Here is a 19216-nt window from a genome sequence, read left to right as displayed (position 1 = left end):
TGACACTCAAACATCACTGGTGGGAACATAAAGTGGTGCACTTTTGAAAATAATTTCAAAGTTTCTCAAAACAGCGTAAGTGTGTGGCCCAACAATTCTACTTCTAGGTCTTTATCCAAAAGAAAGAAAAACATGTACATGAATGCTCACAGCAGGAGGACCTGAAGTACCATCAAATGATGAATGGATAATAAAATGTGATACACAATAATAAAATGGCATATTACTAGGGCATACAAAGTTACTGCTGATACATGCTACAGTGGGGACGAAGGTTGAAAACATTATACCAAGTGAAAGAGTTCCGTCACAAAAGACCACATATTGTATGATTTCACTGACATGAAATTTCTAAATAGGCAAATCCATAGAAACAGAAGTAGTGGTTGATTAAGTGTGTATTCTGTGCACAAAATACAGCTCCCAAATATATTTTGTTAGATGTACATAGAAACACTTCTACTCAGGAACTGTGAAAGGTGTTTAGTTTTAATTTCAGCAGCCACATGTTTATATGCCAGTGTAGCAAAGTGCAATTGGCTTTTGTTATGTTTATCTCGTATCCTGTGACTTTGCTGAACTAATTTTTAGTTCTAGGAGTTTTCTTGTAGACTCCTTGAGTTTTTTTTTTTTTTTTTCCAAGTAGACAATAATGGCATGTCAAATAGAGTTTTATTTCCTCCTTTACAATCTGTGTATTATTTCCTTTTCTTGTCATATTGTACTTGCTAGAACTTCCAATACTAACTACAGTGAGTAAATACAGCAAGACAAACATCTTTACCTTCTTCATGCTAACTAGGTTGTTTCTGGCCTTTAATGTGACGGAAGAAAATCTTTATTTCTGTTTTTCCAAGGACTTTTTAAAAAAATCATGAATGAGTGAATGTTATCAAATATTTTTTCCTCACTGATATATGATTTCTCTTCTTCAGCCTATTAATATGGTGGAAATAGTCTTACATCTCCAGAATAAGTAAACCCCATGTGGTCACTGTGAATAATATATAATAAGGATATGTATTTTATATAGATATAGATTTTAAGATTTTATTTATCTACTTGACAGAGAGAGAGAGAGAGATCACAAGCAGGCAGAGAGGCAGACAGAAAGGGTGAAGCAGGCTCCCTGCCAAACAGAGAGCTTGATATGGGGCCCAAGCCCAGGACCCTGAGATCATGACCTGAGCCAAAGGTAGACGCTTAACCGACTGAGCCACGCAGGTGTCCCTATATATTGTTTTTCTAATAAATTGTTCAGTGCTGTAAATTTCCCAAATCACCTTCATTTTCATTTGGCTCAATATTTTAAAATTTCTCTCAATACTTCCTCTTTGGACCCCGGGTTATTTAGAAGGATGATAAGTTTCACGTATTTTAAAATTATCTATTTAAAGATTTTTAATTGATGATCTTTCAATTAAAGATTTCTAGTATGAATGCATTATAATTAGGAAACACACTGTTTAATTTCAGTTCTTTTAATTTTTTTTTTTAATGGTCCAGGAGATCATCTATCTTGGTGTACATGCCATAGCCACTGGAAAATGAGGCGTGTTCTGCCGGTGCTGGTAATCTCTAAGTAATTCTCTAAGTACTAGATCCTACACGTTGATGGTGCTGTTCAATTTTCTAAATCCTTACTGATTTTCTGTCCTATCAATTAGTGAGGGAGTTTTGTCATATTTTGCAGGTTATATGTTTGGTGCAGCTGTGCTGTTTTGGTGCACACATTTACAATTGCTATCTATTCTTGGTGGAGTAACCCTTTTGTCATTATATAATGTCCTTCTCTGCCTCTGGTAATTTTATTTTGAAGGGTACCTTACAGATTTTAGTACAGTCACCCCTGCTTTCATTTGATTATCGTTTGCAAGATATATAAACTTCCATTTGTTTATTTCACCCTGTCCATAGGTTACATTTGAATTGACCTTGTAGATAACATATATGCTAGTCATGTTTTTAACCTAATCTGCTTATACCTGTCTTTTTTTTAAGATTCTATTTATTTATTTATTCAAGAGCTAGAAAGAGAGAAAGAGTAAAACCTGCTGGTGGGGTGGAAGGGCAGAGGGAGATGAAGAGACAGAGAGTCTCTGCACTGAGCATGGGAGACTGATGCAGGGCTTGACCTCATGACCTGAGCCAAAACCAAGAGTCAGATGTTTAACCAACTGAGCCCTGTTCCTATATCTTTCAATTATTTATTTAGACTACTTACATTTAATATAATTATTTATATAATTAGGGCTTAAGTCTGTCATTTGTTTTGTCTTTTTATCTTCTTTTTCCTTCATGTGGGTTAAACATTTTTTTAGAATTCCACTTTGATTTGTCCATATATAGTACTTTTGAGTGTATCTCTCTGAACAGCTATTTTGTGGTTGCTCCAGGTATTATATATATATTTTATATATTTAACAACATAGTCTACTGGTCATAATTTTTACCAGCTTGATTATAAATACACAAGTCTTACCTCCTGTTCTAGCCCTTTATGCTTCCTTATTTTTTAGCATAATTGTCTTAAAATATTTCCTCTAAGTATTTTAGAACCATCTCAGACTCAGACATTATTAAAATTTTATTTGGTTTTAAACATAATTTTAAAAACTTGAGAAGTAAAGTCTGCTGCATTTACATATATGTTTAACTTGCTTTTCTTCCTTCCTGATGTTCTAAAATTCCTTCTATTTTTTTTTTACTTAGAGAACTTTTAGCCATTCTGTTAGAACAAGTCTGTTGGCAACAAGTTCTCCAAGTTTTCTTTCATCTGAAAATATTTCAATTTTTCCTTTACTGCTGAAAGATATTTATGTAGCAATTAGATTATGGCTGGTCTTCTCTTTCAGCACTGGAAAAATGTGCGACTTCCATGTGGTCTCCATAGTTTCTGATGAGAAACTGGCTACCATACAAATATTGTGTTTGTTTCCCATAGAGGTAAAGTTTCTCACTTAGTGTTTTTAAGACTTTAGCTTTCAGAAGTTTGACTATGATGTGTCTTATTGTGGATTATCTTGGGTTTATCCTGTTTGGTGTTCACTCACTTTCTTAATCTGTAAATTCAGACTCTTTTGCCAAATTTGGAAAGGATGCAGCTATTATTTCTTGGAGTACGCTTTTAGCCCTGTCCTCTTTCTCCTCTCTTTTGAGGACTCCAGTGATACAAATGTCGGATCTTTGGTTATATAGTCTCACAAGTCCTTAAAGTGTTATTCATTTTTTTCAGACTTTTTTTCTTTTATTATTCTTTCTTTTCTTTTTCTTTTGCTTGGGTCAGTCTATTTTCTCTCTGTTGTTCAGTTTAATAAAGGACAATAAAGAAAAATTATGAACTACATGTTCAATACCTATGATAAATTTCAATGAAACAACACAATCCCTAAGAAGAAAACTTAAATAGTTCAGTATCAACTAAAGAAAATGGTAATATTCTATACGTAAAAAAGAAGTAATTCCAAATCTGCAAAAACTTTCAGAAAAGGGAAGGGGAAACACTTCCAAACTTATTTTATAAGGCCAATACAGCCATAATTAAAAAAAAAATCAAACACATCACAAGAGAATCAAAGACTAATGAATAAACACAGATCAAAAATCTTTAAGAGGATGTAGTATACACACACACACACACACACACACAATGGAATGTTAGCCACAGAAAAGAAAAGAAATCCTGATGTTTGCAACAACATGGATGGAACTAGAGAGTATTATCCTAAGTGAAATAAGGCAGAGAAAGACAAATACTATATAATTTCACTCATATGTGGAATTTAAGAAACAAAACAAAGGGGAAAAAGAGGGAGAGGCAAACCAAGAAACAGACTCTCAACTACCGAGAACTGACAATCACCAGAATGGAGGGGGTGGGGGGATGGGTGAAATAGGTGATGGGGATTAAGAGGTGCACTTGTGATGTGCACAGGATGTTGTATGAAGTGTTGAATCACTATGCTGTACATCTAAAATTAATCTTGCACTGTATGTTAATTGGAATTCAAATAAAAACTTAAAAAAAGTCTTCACTAAAATTTTGATGGATTTAAGAACTACCAAAAGAAGGTTTAGACTGGAAGACAGTTTGTTCATTTACTGTGATATACAAAGACTTGTACACTAACGGTCAAGGCAGCTTTATTTATAAAGCCCCCAATATAAATATTCAATTTATAATAGCCCCCAAACTGGAAACCTGTATGTCCCTCAATAGGTAAAAAAAATAAACAAACAATGACATAGCAAATATAATGGAACACTATTCAGCAACAGAAAGGAATGAATGACTGATTCAAGTAAAAATATAGATGAATATCAAAATCAAGAAGAGTAACTTTTATTCTATTCACTTTCAAAATATCGTGTGGACATATGTGCTAGACAATGTGTTATATCCTGAAGAAGGTCAAACCAAAAAACGGTAAGTGTACATAATGTGTGATTCCATTATACATAATTCTAGAAAGTGTGTAGACTACAGTTAACAGCAAGGGGATTGGTAATTAGGAACATGGAGTGAGGACAGAGAGATTACAGGGGACATGGGGAAACTTTTGAGTGTGAAGAAAACATTCCATTCTCTGTGGCCACAGTTTATACATGTCAATACCTATCAAACTGTATACTTTCATGTGTATTCACTACACATCAATTGCATCTCAATAAAACTGTTTTTATTCAAAAGTATCCTGATTTGGGGTGCCTGGGTGGCTCAGTTGGTTAAGTGTATGCCTTTGGTGCAGGTCATGATCCCAGGGGCCTGGACTCAAGACCCACATCAGCCTTTCCCTCTCTTTCTCCCCCTCTCTGTCAAATAAATAATTATTTAAAAAATAATTTAAAAAAAAAATCTCCTGATTTAAGGACCACCAAATTAAATTTTATTCTGTGTGTTGGTTTGGTTTTTGGACCCAGCACTAGCCATACACACTGTGATGATCATGGTCAGCCTTAGGAGCTACAGTCAGAAACAGAGAAAGAAATAAACACCAACCAAAACAGTCAAAACAGACTCAAGAAAGACAATATTTGGAAGTAACCCAAAAGGAAAAGAACTTGTGAGGTATCTGAAAATATTTACCTCATATAACACTGGATATAGGCTATCTTCTATTTTAAGACTATAATTTATTACACCTTGTTCATACTGCTAAAAATAACTATCCCCCAATCAGAGAAAGACAGTTATCATATGATCTCACTGATATGAGGAATCTGAGAAACAAGGCAGAGGATCATGGGGGAAGGGTGGGAAAAATGAAATAAGATGAATGCAGAGAGGGAGACAAGCCACAAGAGACTCTTAATCTCGACACAAACTGAGGGTTGCTGGAGGGGAGGGGGTTAGGAAGGATGGGGAGGCTGGGTGATGGACACTGGGGAGGGGCTGTGCTCTGGTGAGTGCTGTGAGTTGTGTAAGACTGGTGAATCACAGATTTGTAGCCCTGAAACAAATGATACAGTATATGTTAATAAAAAAACAAAACCCAAAAAACTATTCCCCATGGTAGATACCTGATTATAAAAGGGTTCTATGAAAACTAAAAACATTGTTACATCGATGGAGAAAAGCTGTTCCTTTACTTCCAACAGAATTTTTAAAAGTGGGTGCAACTGATGTAGTAGGAGACATTACAGTTCGTGAGTAATTTATGAAACAGGATGTTTGAATCATTTGTGGTAGGAACTTTCACACTAAATAATGCCGTTTGTTTCAGGGAGCCAAAGAGTAAAGTGTTTCAGGCCACATTTGTGCCGGTAAATCTTCCCTCCCAGCAGCCGTGGAAATGTACAGACTTCACTTGTGAAATAGGATGAAAAGAACCTGATCTGGTCGCTACCCCTTCCTCCACATTTACCATGACTGTTTGATCTGTCCTTGTGCACTTCATAAATGTATGTCAAATTTAAAACCAAAAGTGAAGCAAGAGGGTATTTTATTTCATTCCATCTTATCGATGGAATGAAGGGCTACTGATATGAACAGCCAGTTAACGACACCTATCCTGGGTTAGGTAAGGATTACAAGGGATTAGGTCTAAAATTAAAGTCTGATGTAGTAGCCCTAAACCAGTAGCATTTCTAACCTTTAAGAAGTTACAGCCTTTAGGGCGCCTGGGTGGCTCAGTGGGTTAAGCCGCTGCCTTCGGCTCAGGTCATGATCTCAGGGTCCTTGGGATCGAGTCCCGCATCGGGCTCTCTGCTGGGCAGGGAGCCTGCTTCCCTCTCTCTCTCTCTCTCTGCCTGCCTCTCCATCTACTTGTGATTTCTCTCTGTCAAATAAATAAATAAAATCTTTAAAAAAAAAAAAAAAAAGAAGTTACAGCCTTTAAAAAGTAGGCTGGGATGGTAGAAGGAACATAATCATTAAAAAATGTTACTATCTTAGATGCCTAAGAAAACCAGTGTTACTCTGTGACATTAGATGATTGCTATTACTGGCACTTGTTTCATATAAACCTCTATCAATTATGAGGTTTTAAAAAATTAAAAAACATTACCTCGGAATTTTTAAAAGCACATGATCACCCATCACCCAAACAAGCTATCAGAAACTGAGAGGGCTTCCTATTCTAATAATGTAGCCCATCTCTTCTAGTAGGCTCAATGTGGGTCATGTTCCCCGTCCAACAAATTCAACTTGCAACTAAAACTACAGCATTAAGTTTGTAGTATAAATCTAAATAAACTGTTCAATGTGAGGAAAATATCCCCCACACCAAAATTTCAATGACTATATAGCTAAGCAGAGCCCTTTAACCCTCACCATCCCCGACACAACATCAACAGTTGTCCTAAAAGCAAACAGATCACATCTAAAAGCTGCTAATGTATCATGACGGCAGTGTCTCAGGAATTAAATTATTTTGTTAACCTGTTGGTCCTGCTGTTATTGATGGACTAGTGAGACACGACACTGGGGAGGAAAAGCCTCTGGGCTGCTGGCTGACTGCAGGCAAGTTCACTGAAGGACTCCCCTCCTGGCTTTCAGTTATTTGCAGCCAAGGCAAAGAGCTAAGATCAAGAACCCTCACTGCCCTATGCCCATATTTTCTGCTCTTAAACTTTTTCAAACTCCCAATTCCAGGAGCTGCGTTAGCCTAGAGGTCCCTAAAAGAACAAAACAGAGCTCTTCATCATTTCTTGTTTTGAATTTTAAATTGTCTGGGATGAGTAATTTAGGTGCTGATCTTTCCTTTCCTATGTTGTTTTAACATATCTCATCATTTTGATTTTAAGACACCCTGTTCTGTCCCTTACCCATTTAAAATATTTTTTTATCCTACCTTTGCTGTGACTTCACAGCTTTAATTCCTGAGTGCTGAATTCTACCTTGCTTATTCCTGATGATTTTTAATATTTATCTTACTCTGTCTTACTTTGTTTTCTTTTAAAAACTAGTTTTGTCTTTTTTTATTTTAGACTTCTTGCCTTTTTCTTATTTCCTGTAGCAAATGATTTCATAATTATTTTTCTCAATATTACCTTCAATACATTCTCCTTTCTCACAATTCTAATATTGAAACGTTATATTTTCGGGGGTGCCTGGGGGCTCAGCTGGTTAAGCATCTGCCTTTAGCTCAGGTCATGATCATAGGGGTTCTGGGATCGAGTGCCATGTTGGGCTCTCTGCTCAGCAGAGTCTGTTTCTCCCTCTAGCTCTACCTGATGCTTCCCCTGCTTCTGTGCTCTCTCTCTGTCAAATACATAAATGAAATCTTAAAAAAAAAAAACCCCAAACAAAAAACTTTATCCATTAATTTTCTTAATCTTCTTAACCAGCTAACTTATCAGTCTGTTTTCCCATTTTTTATTCTTATCACAAATAAAAAGGACTTAAGTTGCCCTGGGTTATACATGAGGCAGGACCCCAGGCCCTGGACAACAGTTCCAGAGAGACCACAGCAAACCGTTTTTCTAAGCAGCACATCTGGCACCTTCCTCTAATATTCTCCCAACGCTGTAAGTCAGGCTTTCTAATATTTTCAGTGGACACAAGTATAGTAAAAGTTATATGCATAATTCTTTAAAGCTATTAAAATATCTAAAACCATTTTGATTCAAAGGGAGTTTTCCTGCCCAAAAAAGGGGTTTATGTTGAAATTCTATCACCAACATACCCCTCTCAGACTCTTAAAATACACTATTCATGCTTCTCAGAGTCTTGTAAAAAAATTTAAAGTTCTGAGAATAATTGAGCTATTCATAAAAATGATAATGACAATAAGCTATTGATAATTAAGCTAATAAAAAACAGGGAAATGTACATATTTGTTAAATAATTTTATTTTCCTAAATTTGGTTTCAAAAAGCATGTGCTTAAAGAAAAGAAAAGACCAGCTTAATTGAGGCTGGAACATTAACAGAGACATATCAATAAATAAGAATTCAGTGGTATTTTATTTCAAGTTGACTTTTATATCTAATCAATAACTATTTTTATATAACTAATCCCTGAAAGACTGAAGGAACGCAAGGAGGGACAATGGAATAGGTGAGCACAGAAAGAGAACAGATGGATAAGATATCCATGCTTCTGGTTCTAAAAAAAGAAGAAGAAAATCACAAAACAAAGAGGGAACCAAATTATAATCTTCCGGGGGAACAATTTTGGTAATTTATGATCCTAAAGAGATTAACAGAAATGTTTAATTCTAACTGACCTACTGACGAAAATTTGGTTTACATCCCATTTTATGTGGTTATATTCACATTTGACCATGAATTCTATTAGGGAATTATCTAGCAAGTACAGCACGGATACACAACTGAACCATAAAATATGCATATAACAGAATAACAATAACATATACCTTAAGTGGTTCTGCTAGGTCTGAGAGCTGATTAATTTTCTGTTTAATTGCATCATACTTGTTTTCTGCTTCTATTTTCAGACTTTTAAGATGTTCCATATTTTTTTGTTGTTGTTCCATATTTTTCTCAACCATTTTCATTTTGATTTTATTTTCTTGCGCTTCATCTTCCTGGTTACATTTACAGAGCATATGGAGTTAATTAAAATACTTAAGTTATGAAATAGAAAAACAGTACGAAATTCTGAGAGAGGAGACACTACAGGCTCCAGGCAATCTGATGAAAGACAAATACAAAGAACACTAGTATATTTTCATACCCTTAGTTGTTAATCAGGAAGTACAAGAAAATGACTCAATAAAAAGATGGACATTTGGGAGACAAGTTAAACTATACTCCGCTTGAGGTCATCAACAAAGGAGAAGAACTTTTATTTTATCTAGTTACACTGTCTTTCAAAGTGCAGTGTACTGAATTAGCCCCAGCAAAAGTTAGATGCTGAGGAAACAAAACTGACCAAGACATAGCCCATACCTTTAAGAAATCTAAGGAATTGAAGCAGAAAAATAAACAGTGGAAAACAAAATTACTGATAACAAATGAAGACAAATTCTCATTCCCAGAAAGCTCCCATACACTTTATGTCTTGTTCTCTGTGATATCTCTCAGCACTTAATATGGTGCCTGGTGCAGAGTGGATACTTAATAAATAGTTATTCATTTTAACCAGACCCAATCTACCTAATTCACTGTTTACTGTAACTCAGAGAAGCTAAGCTGAATGTCATACACAGTTCCTTGGAGGGGGGAAAAAAAAGAGTAACAAATGTGTGATAAATTAAAATGAAAACCAGTTTCTAGCAGACAAAAAAACCAACAATGCGGAGCCTAGCTACAACTGACTAAGAGATATCCATTAATACTAATACTGACTCATTGTGAAATATACTCTGCTAGGCAGTTTGGTTTAAAAGGCCACTGTTCAGAAACATACTGTTTAAGCTTTGATAGTTTTATTACATGCAGTAGAAGACAAAATAAATTATTATGCATGCAAGTTACATATACAAAACACTAAGGAACTTAAATGCTGGAAGCCAGGTAGTTTCTACCTTATTTGTAAATGAAGATAGCAATCATAAAAACTAGCTCCAATTAAAGGATCAAAAAAAGGCTGAGAGAAGGTGCTATTAACATAAATGACAGTTTTGTCCTTTAACACTACATTTAAACTGAGGAAAAGAATCTTACCAATGTTGCAATATCTACAGACTGGTGTTCTTCTATATTCTCAAGCTCCCGAATTTCAGAAATACTTTCTGTTATTTTTACCTGAAAGAAAAGTATTTCAACTTTAGTAACGTAAAATAAATTAAAGGGGTGCCTGGCTGGCTCAGTCAGTAGAGCATGTGACTCTTGATCTTAGGGTTGTGAGTTTGAGCCCCATGCTAGGTGTAGAGATTAGTTAACAAAATAAAATCTTCATAAACAATTAATTAAAAACAAACAAAACAAAACCCCAGAAAGGATATATTAATCCACAAAGTTCTTATTTGCTTTTGTTACAGACAGGGTTCTGTAGCTAATGAAAGAGCCACATTAGTATTAAATGAACAAAAGGAAGTTGTGTATAAAGTCTGCTACTATCACCCTTATGACTAATCCATTCCCATGGAAAAAAAGATAGAAGAATTCCATCTTAGCATTTAAAATGATGACAGTGTTGGAATCATCGAGAAAATCTTTTTCTGAAACACCCAGACTGAGGTTACGGCAAGATTTTCCAATGCAGTGCTTCACAAAGTATGACCCAAGCACACCCTGGTGCTTCTGAGACTCTTTCAAGGGGTCATGAGGTCAACACTATTTTCATAAAAACACTAAGACACTATGTACCCTTTTTATCATTTACGAAAATATAAAAATGTCAATTTTCTCACTAATATTTGGTTTTAGAAAAATATCCATAGAAATGTTATTTTTGTTAATACATGAGTTTTTGTTAAGTACACCAATAAATATTCTTAAAGTTTGTTTTTTTTTTAAGATTTTATTTATTTGAAAGAGGGAGGGGGAGAGCAGGAGCATGGGTAAAGGGAAGAGCAGCGGGAGCAGACTCCCCACTGAGCTGGAACCCAGTAGAGAGGGGCTCGATCCCAGGACCCTGACATCATGACCTGAGATGAAGGCAGCTGCTTAACCAACTGAGCCATTCAGGCATCCCTTAATTTTTAATAATTAGGTAAAACCCACACACATGAAAGCTCTTTTAAGACTGTAAAGGGGCTTGAGGCCCAAAAGTCTGAGAACTGCTCCTCTAAAACTAAATGAATGGTAGGAACTTGAAAACAACTGCGAAGTAGTAAGTTGAAAAAAACAAAAGGACTTTTTTTTTTTTTTTTACCTTTAACTCTCTATAATGTATTTGGCGCCTTCTAAGAAATTCTTCATTGCGCTTAATATCCTTTTCAAGGGCAGACAAATGTTGCTGAAGATTTAATATCTGGGCCTTTTTATTTTCAACTTCATTCTCCAAGTCACTGGGCAGAGAGGAGAGGATAAAAAACACCTTAAATCTATTTCTAAAAATTACAAATACTTTAGATCTTACAAGGAAGAGCTTATTTGCAACTCTGTTCAGTTAAACCAGTTCTATATTCCTACCAAGTTATTAACAACATGAAAATATAGAGATTTCAGTAGAATCTAAACAGAGTCATAGTTGACTCATTTCATTAAGAAATATTTATGATTTCTGTGTGGCAGGCATCACGCGCAGTGACAGGCAGAGGTGGAAACAGAAGGATTCAAAGAAAAGGAAAAAAAACCCCTAGGAAATAAACTGTAACGCTAAAATGTCAACATAACACTTTATATCCTCAGAACTACAGGAACCTAGGAGTGAGCCTGGAAGAAGTAACAACTAAACTGTGTTCTTAAAGGTTCCCTCCGCTGGACCACCTAAGGGACACAGAAAGAACACACTGAAGCACAGAGAAGTGAAACAGAGAAACTCGGCAGCTCAACACAGGCTGTGGCTAGGTAAATGCTTCAAACATGCGGGAGTGGGAGGATGGAGAGGGAGACAATGAAAAGAGATGGGAGAAAAAGCCAGCAGATGCCAAAGCCGTAAAGCGTCTCTGTGACAGCAGTCACTGTCTTCAGAAGTCAACGGTTCCTGCCTCACTGACCCAAGCACCTGTCTCCCAAAGTCGTGTGCCTGGTGGGAGAGAACCACCTTTGCAGTTAAAAACTTGTCTCTATTGACAGTATTGGCCACATTTTAGTAAGATGCATATTTTCCCACATTTTAACATCTCTGAAATCATCTTCCAGTTCATGGCTCAATTAGCAGAATTTTTTTTCTGTTTTAATAATACGGCAGCTTAAATTTGATGAAATACTCTGTGTTACCTTGCCAGAATCTCAAAATCAAAAAAAGACTCAAGAAATGTCAGCTGAATGAATGATAAACATGAGGAGAGGAGGAAAAGAGTTGTGGTATTTCTGGTAAAAATGGGGGCCAGATACAAGAACTTAAGATGGCTCCTTAAGATGTAATAAGAAATATCTGTATTACTTGAATTACCATGTATACATCTGTGCCTATACTAACAAATGGTAATTTCACTAAAAACAATAGAATATTTACCAAGTAAACAAACTTTGAAACCCAGAGCCTAAACCAAAAATAAAAACCAGTGAAATAAGCACCAAAAATATTCTGTTTTACTATTTCCTGAAAACTGCTAAATGGTACAACTTCCTTTTTGCTGGCTAGGATGAATTCTGTCACACACTTTTTTTTTTTTCTTTTTAAATTTTATTTATTTGAGAATAAGACAGAGTGAGCAGCAGAGATAGCGAGAGAAGGCACAAGCCTGCTTTTCCCTCTGCTCCCCACTGAGGACAGGAGGCTCGATCCTAGGACCCTGAGATCATGACCTGAGCTGAAGGCAGATGGTTAACCAACTGAGCCACCCAGGTGTCCCTGTCACACAATTTCATATAGTGTTCCTCCTTAGTTTTTAAATAACTTTCACATGGAGCAAGAACCTATGCTACCAATGAAACAGGTACAACAACTGAGCTAAGTGTGTGTATGCCGTTTGCGTGGGATGAACACACGCTCCAGAGCTGCCCATCCACATGGTACACTCCTCAGTCTCCAGCCCTTACTCTGCTACGTCTGTTTCCATGGCCCTTGACGGAGTTAGTATTCATCTACAGTCTCTGCCCACTTTCTCAATATAAGCTCCAGGATGAGGAATTTTTTGTATTTTATTTTGTGCAGCGCTTTGTGCCCAGATCAGGGCCCGGCACATCAAGTACTCATTCAATATCTGTTTTATAGAACAAATGCAAGAATAAATTTGAAAAACACACTTTGAAAAATTACATTAAATATGTTACAGTAGTTTGACAATTCAAAAATCCAGAGGTAAACTTTTTTTTTTTTTTTCTGATCTTGTATGTAAGCAGTAACTGTATTGGAATTATTCTGAGAGCTACCTTAGACATTTTTCTCACACATTTTGTGTACTTTCATCATGGGAAACCACACTCGGATAATTCCACTATTAAGAATGTAAGATCTGAGCACTTCCAAAACTATGCCGAGATGCACGTATGTGTGTTCTCACTGCAGCACTGTTAGAAGAGGAAACGGTGAGCAACTCCTATGTCCATCAACAGGGAACCGGAGAAGCAGTTTACTGATTCCGCTCATAATCTGCTTGGGTGGCTCAGATCATGATGCCAGGGTCCTGGGATGGAGACCGGGCTAGGGCTCCCGTTCAGGGGGAGGCTGCTTCTTCCTCTCCTCCCCTCCGAAGCTCTCTCTCACTATCTGTCTCTCTCAAATAAATGAAATCTTTAACAACAACTGTAACAAAGTGATGAGAACAGTTCATTCTGTGTACTTTCCTACACAGAAAGTATTCTTTCAGACGTGGCTTTTTTAGCTATTAGCCTTTTTCTTTCTCTCTTTTTAATTGAGGTGCAGTTTACATATAATATTACATTAGTTTTAGGTGTACAAGACAGTGATTCAAAATTTATATATATTAAGAAGCGACCATCACAATAAATCAAGCAGTCGTCAGTCACCAAAGTTGTTAAAATATTAATAATCATTAATATTAACTATATTAATATTATGTATTATATATTAATTATATTCCCTAAGCTGTACATTGTATTTCTAAGATTTACCTGTTTTCCAATTGGAAATCTGTACCTTTTAATCCCCTTCATCTCACCCAGCCCTCCCCTCATCCCTCCCTCCTCTGGAGAGAGACTGTTCAACCATCAGATTGTTCTCCTTATCTAGGAGTCGGTTTCTGCTTTATTTGTTCATTTGTTTCGTTTTTTAAATTCCACATGTAACTGAAATCATACAGTATTTGCCTTTCTCTGTCTGACTTAAATTAACATAATACCCAGAACAGCATATTCACAATTAATAAAGTTGATCAATGTGGGAAACAATTTTTTAAAAAACCAGTGTTCAACAGCCTTTTGAAACAAAAGATGTGTCCCCTACACATTAATATGAATACTATTAGCTAAAAAATGAAGCCATGTATCAACTTGAAATGTTTATTTCTGAAATGTTGCAATCAGAGACCCTAACTCACTGTTGGGGTTTATTTACATTCTTTTCCAATAATGCCATACTTCTTTTTTTAAGACTCAGGACACAAATACACAAGGCAGTTTTTGTTCAAAGGAACGTGTGAGCAACATAGTGTAAACTCATGTCTGCTTGAACACCATATAAGTTAGTCTTACCCAGTTAAGAATTAGGAAGACTGGATTTAAATGTCATGGCACAATGGAAAAAACCTACCACTTCACAGGTCACTTTTATATAGCACATTCACACATCTATCCTCTAAGACTCAGTGTCAATGTAAAATGTGTGCTTTGTGCCACAACACCAACTTGCTAGTCATTCAACTTTTTTCTGTTGCTAAATAAGAAGTTTTACCAAACTTTCTGATATCCATTATGGCTATTGTTCTTCATGCTGTTCTCAAAGTCACACTAAAATGACTAATATTATTTGAAAACAAGAGATATATCTCAACAAAACTCTCATTTCTCCTACATATATAAGTCATTTAGAATACTTTCACTTTTACTCAGTTTTCTTAGATATTTATTTTACTTAAGTTCTGAGTTCTATTAAAGGTCTTACAGGTTACTAATTTAGTTCCAACTCATCAATCTGTCAACTGAATTTGTTTAGTTAGAAAATCACAGTTTTTTTGGTACCAAAAATCCTTTCTGCAATGCTTGTGAATCTCATTAAATATACTTAGTAGTTTTTTGTTCAACTTCTCACTTTGTCTCCTCTGGCAGCTCTGTTTTTCCTAGATATGTGTTCTAATTATGCCAAATGATCTTTTTAGAACAGTGCAACTCAAAATACAGTCAGAGACAGAATATGAACTTGAGCCAGAATGTAAACCAGCACACTTATACTCTCACTGAACAAAGTCAAAACTAAATGACGGGATAGTGGTGTAGCTGATGTACATTCTGAGTTCAGCTCCTATGTCCTTGTAGATCAGCTGGTCAAGGAAACACAATTGGTGCTCTTAGCACAGAATACTATTGTCAAAGTGATGATGGGAAACAACCATCAACCCAGAATTCTACCTCCAGCTAAATGATCTTTTAAACCCAAAGAGATGACTCACAATCCTTCCCTGAAAGAACTACGATAGAGTAATACGAAGGAAACCAAACCCTCCAGGAAGCAGCAGAATACCAGGGCAATGCTACATTGGCACTAACCTTATCTCAGAATCCACATCTTTGCTTAGGAATTTAGGTCTTGTATTTTCAGACGAATAGTAACGTCCTGCAAAGACTTGATCACCATCAGCAGTAAAAGCTTCTCTACAGTTCTTGGGTGGTTTTTGAGACTGCATTACTGAACGAGCTACAGAATTGTTCTAAAAAAATGGGGGAGGAGACATTTTTTAAGTTATGCGATAGCGCTTCTGATACACAATTTCAAAATGTTCCCTATCATTATTTTAAGATTCAAGTATTTTTACTTAAACATTTAAACATAAATAAAATAGTTCCAGAAAGTTAAAAAAAGAACTTCAAAAACAACCTTCATTAATTCAAAGAATTAAAACTGACAACTTTTAGAGCAACAAAGTAAGCAAGGCATTATGATAAAGTGATTTAAGTTCTAATGCTGCTATCCATTAGAGTTAAAATTTTAAGTACATTTTCACATGAAAATATTTACTTTAGAACAGAGTTCATACAAATCTTACTTTTTCTAAATGACTTTCACAGCCTGAAAAGAAAGATGTGAGTGAACAGCAAATGGCAAGAAAAGATAAGATACTGAATTATGTGAAGGAAAGCCTGGAAATAAGCCCTAAAAGAAGTAAAATAAGCATTGGGCTTTATGGAGGCCCCGCCAACCTCTGAGGACAGACAAGGGGACTTCATTCTTTCCTTTCAAGGATCCTTCTAAAATATAACTGAGCAAGAACCACAAGTAATTACAATATGACCTTGCAACACATATACTGTATATACATTTAAATTACTGATACCATTATTTCTCAGTTTCTGTTAATGAGGAAAAGAAACTCTATTATGTTTGTTTTGATTAGATCTATTTCGAATTTCCTTGTTCCTTCTCAACCAATGACAATCTAATCCAACAAGTTCATAAAAATACATAAATAGATGAAAAGTAAATACTGATTTATTTTATAATAAAGTTTTAAGATAATGAACTCATAAAATATCAAGTAGAATATTTGTTTAAAAATTAGGATAATAATCCACTTATCTATAAGGGTAAATAAAAAATGGATTTGGCAGTCAATCAAGAAAGAATGAGTAACAAAAATTATAGCATCATTCACCAAAATAATATGTACTTGTGAATACAGTTGTACTGAGGAATAGCCAAAAATATAAAAGCTCCCTCAGGCAGAAAACGCAAAAACCAGTTCTGTATTATTCTATAGCTTCCTATGAGGTAAAAGTACAGTGGTAAAACATATTAACAACTTCATACTATAGACTAGACTGAGAAGAGGAATTTATAGAACCAACTTCAGTTTTGGAAATTTAAAAGTAATACAAAGTTCAGCAAGCATTTTATCTTACTTTGATCAGAAGCACTGTCTCTATGCTTCTCATGTCAATCAGGCTGTTTGCAACCACTGCATTATCTATTTCTAAAGCTGTCAGGACTGTTGGAAACTCTGGATGATAAGCAGCTCTAGGAGACAAAAATATGTTAAGTACTAAAAAATTATATATTAATAATATGTAAGTACTTTCAACCTTTAATTTTATATACATATGTTTTTTTAATGCGTGACTATAGATAAGACAACTGAAAATAACTGATAACATTTGAAAACATCTGTAAGAGGTGAATTTTATTTAAATAGCGAACATTTATATTATGTGCTAGGCATTCTAAGAATATTATAAATAGTATCCGCTCATTGAATCCTCATAATAACCATGAGATTGATAATAATATTCTCTAATTTAAAGGAGTTTGTTCTTAAGATGGGGGAGGCAAACCACTGGCCTAGGATACTTAAAACGGAGAGAAGTCAATGGAGTAGGAAAGTTTAAGGTTCAGAACAGAGGTGAAATAATTTAAAAAAGCAGTCCAACAAACCAGGCAAGAAAGCAGGCAGTTCAGAGCCTATGTAGAATAAAGAGCTTTTGAGAGAAAGAGCGTCTCTTCTGCCAAGCAGGACAGGACGTACAGACGCAGACAGACATGGTTATGGGCGGCTAGCAGGCCGAGCACTTCGGCAGCCTGTACTTCAGAGGGAACAAGCCCATTTTAATAGGAAAGGAAACTATTCCTAGATCTCCTGGGGAGCTACACACTACACCAGGCTCCTCTGCTGAGGTTCTGTAATGTGAGCCTGATACACCATGTTCCAAGGGTGTTTTCCTGCTCTTTTCCACATTAAAATAACATGCCCAATTTTAAAATTTAGTGCTGGAATCACAATATATACTGATTATGTGAAGTGAATTATGTGAATGTGCTGTTCCTTTGAACCTTAAGTTCTTTACCAAAAATCACCCCTCCAAAACGTCTGTAAAGGCAGCTGAAGTTGAGAGAATATTAAACATACCCGACCTGTCGATATTCTGTCAACATCCGACTTCCTCTACCATGCCATTAACTTGAACTTCAGCGTAATTGCAAACTACTCTGAAGGGTGAATGTCCTGGAGCTGCACCATTGACCTGCGACTTCCCGCTGTCACCAGGAGCCCACGGCAGCCCTCCCCGCTTCCCGTGCCTGTTCAACCTGCTCTCTGCCCGCACTGGCAGATCTCTAGAGCTGCTCCCTCGCCTCACAGTCCTCCCTCTCCAGCTACACCTCACGGCCACTGAACAAATGAACTTTCCCAGCAGCACTTTCTCAAGGGCTTCCCTCTTCTTCTGTAAGAACCACTCTCTCTAGCAAATCCAAATGGAGCATTAGTCCAACAGTACACATTCTCTCCTCAAACTTACTAAAAAGGTAAGAGTCCCGCAGCCACCATGGGTGTCTGAATGCTGAGCGGATGTCGGCTCTGCTTCCTCTCTCACTCTCCCAAACCTACCCAACGGCTGAGGCCCTCGTCCTCAGCACACAGATTCCCCTATTTCCAAGCAGTGACCTCATGCTGCACAAATGGAGCTCACCCCGCAGCCCTTCACGGAATGACACACTGCTAGGAGGCCGGGAAACACGGCGTGCCAGGAGAGCCGCGCCAGGCGTGCCTACTCATGGGAGTCTGTGCAGCGGGTCATGGAGCGGTCCTGGCAGCTGCTCAGGACCCCTGTCCCCGGTGCCCGAAGTACGCGGCTGGTGCAGGAGGATACTCCTCAAAGGGGCCGATCTCTCCCAGCAATCTCCTGGGGACAGTTTCCAAGGTCCCCGCAGGAAAACCTGTGAGTCAGCACACTGGCCTTCTACCAGCTGTTCAGAGGTCTCTCACTCTAGATGCAGCTAGCCCGTCAGGGGACATCTTTACCATAAGCAACGCTGTCTGGCAGCACAACCGAAATTTCACTTTTATCAGGTTTTAGAAATCAGGAACCAGAGCCAGAAACGTTGGGGTCATATTTTCAGGCAGACAGGGAAAATAGTTTACCTTGAACTCCCAAATCCTCATTTCTAGCCGAAATGTTCAAAACTGGCAATTCCACAACAGGACTCATCCACTTCTGACAAACCCACTTTTTCCTTATACTTCTCCTAGAACAGTTACGAGCATACCTGCTCAGGAGTCACTCTAGCCAGAGACCTCGCAGTCATCCTGAATTCTTACATTCTCTTACATTCAAGTAACAAGTTCTATTGATTTTGACCTAAATAGTGCTT

At 36.7% G+C, this 19216-nt stretch overlaps 1 protein-coding gene across 2 annotated transcripts in view; it reads right to left on the bottom strand.

Moving 5' to 3' along the window:
• SMC6 (structural maintenance of chromosomes 6) overlaps positions 1-19216 on the bottom strand; it is a 74499-nt gene that overhangs the window by 18765 nt on the left and 36518 nt on the right. For both annotated transcript variants that reach the window (XM_059132594.1, XM_059132595.1), the window contains 5 exons: positions 16975-17089; positions 15625-15785; positions 11225-11360; positions 10072-10152; positions 8820-8990 (listed from right to left, as the gene is read on the bottom strand). In XM_059132594.1, the coding sequence (XP_058988577.1) occupies positions 8820-8990; positions 10072-10152; positions 11225-11360; positions 15625-15785; positions 16975-17089 (664 nt within the window). The remainder of the gene's footprint in view (positions 1-8819; positions 8991-10071; positions 10153-11224; positions 11361-15624; positions 15786-16974; positions 17090-19216) is intronic.

The sequence above is a fragment of the Mustela lutreola genome, chromosome 9, assembly GCF_030435805.1.
Source record: "Mustela lutreola isolate mMusLut2 chromosome 9, mMusLut2.pri, whole genome shotgun sequence".
NCBI lineage: Eukaryota > Metazoa > Chordata > Mammalia > Carnivora > Mustelidae > Mustela > Mustela lutreola.
The sequence above is the reverse complement of the archived record's forward strand: the minus strand, read 5'-3'. Positions and strand labels throughout refer to the sequence as shown.